The 1,400-nt window shown below is 31.9% G+C and overlaps 1 protein-coding gene across 1 annotated transcript; it reads right to left on the bottom strand.

The window, feature by feature from the left end:
* Nucleotides 1-206: 206 nt before the first annotated feature.
* Tsp_14444 (conserved hypothetical protein) lies at nt 207-1,087 on the bottom strand (the record flags this gene model as incomplete). Its single annotated transcript, XM_003368261.1, has 2 exons — nt 207-357; nt 906-1,087. Coding segments are annotated over 2 exons (333 nt in total), but the record flags the coding sequence as incomplete, so codon positions are not given.
* Nucleotides 1,088-1,400: the final 313 nt, after the last annotated feature.

The raw sequence follows: 1,400 nt of genomic DNA, 5'->3' as shown, positions 1-1,400 counted from the left end.
TTTCTAGCTTCTCTCCTGTTGCAATATTAGATGGATCGTACCGCACCTTGTATCAACAGCTTGTAATCATCATTTTACAAAAGATTTTTTATATGAATACCTGTTCCAGGCAGATTCTTGTGATTTCCCCGAAAAACTTGGAAACTGATTTCTATTATCGTCACGTCATGGTTGCCCATCCATTCATCAGTAAACTAATGATACACCTATGCATTAAAAAATAAATATTGCATCAAATTATTTGTCAGTACATTCGCTTCTGCGAGCAAGTTGCGTAAAAGTCCAAGTAGGCGTGAAACAACCAATGCTTCTGACTTATCTTCTGTCAGCATGTAGAGAATATTCAAGGAGGCAAGGCTGGTACAATTGAGTTTTTCAATTCAACGTCAGCTCGATATGACATGTTCTAAATTAAATTATGAATTTGACATTTTAAAAAAATCAAAAATTCCTCATACCATAAGTATCCAAGCAGCATTCAAGCGCAAGTTATGAGAATCATCATGCAACCATTCGCACACGGTAGCAAGAAAGTCGTATTCAAGTATTACCTAAACTTGTATTTTGTTATATATATATATATATATATATATATATATATATATATATATATATACATGTATTTTTTTAATATAAATTAAAATAGGAAAAATTCAGAAGAAAATCTACACACCGATTGTAGAGGTGAAAATTCAAGCACCAAATTGCACAACAATGACGAAATAACATCAACAAATTTCGTATTTGGAGCGTGCACTATCTAAATAAATAATAATTAAATGAAAGATAAATTGTTTAATTTAAAATTCGATAAAATCTTTACGTCTTTCAAAGCCTTGCAAATCAAACAATGATGAAAAACAGTACGAAGTTGTTCCACCGAGCGACTCATTGATAGCAAACACCTGTAAACGGCTAATTTCAAATCGTCTGGGCACTCCTCCAATGTTAACATTTGCAATAAATAAGCATCCATGTCCACAATCTGCCCAAGTACTCTCCTTCGTATATTTTCATTTCCACCAATTATGGAACTGATGCATTTCAATGAACCGATATGAGCAGCAATTGCTTCAACATCTTTATTCTAAAAAAATATGATTAAAAGTAAAAAAACATTCAAGAAACTATTTTAATTATAAAATAAAATTTACCTTTATAAATGATAAAGAATTACCCCTGATTAAATGTTTGCAAGATAAAGCTGGTTCCAGTGAAACCATATACTGCAATTTCGGGATCGTCCTTCAATGCAGTAAGCCAGAGCTTCACCAAGCTTCAGCCTTGAGTAACTTTTCTAACGTAATTGTCTGGTGCGGCTAATAATTTGTAATATTGTCGGGATTAACTGAAATCAATTAACTAATCATAATCCTGAATAATGTCTTTTAAATAAAATG

The sequence above is a fragment of the Trichinella spiralis genome, assembly GCF_000181795.1.
Source record: "Trichinella spiralis strain ISS 195 chromosome Unknown Scfld2799, whole genome shotgun sequence".
Classification (NCBI taxonomy): Eukaryota; Metazoa; Nematoda; class Enoplea; order Trichinellida; family Trichinellidae; genus Trichinella; species Trichinella spiralis.
The sequence above is the reverse complement of the archived record's forward strand: the minus strand, read 5'-3'. Positions and strand labels throughout refer to the sequence as shown.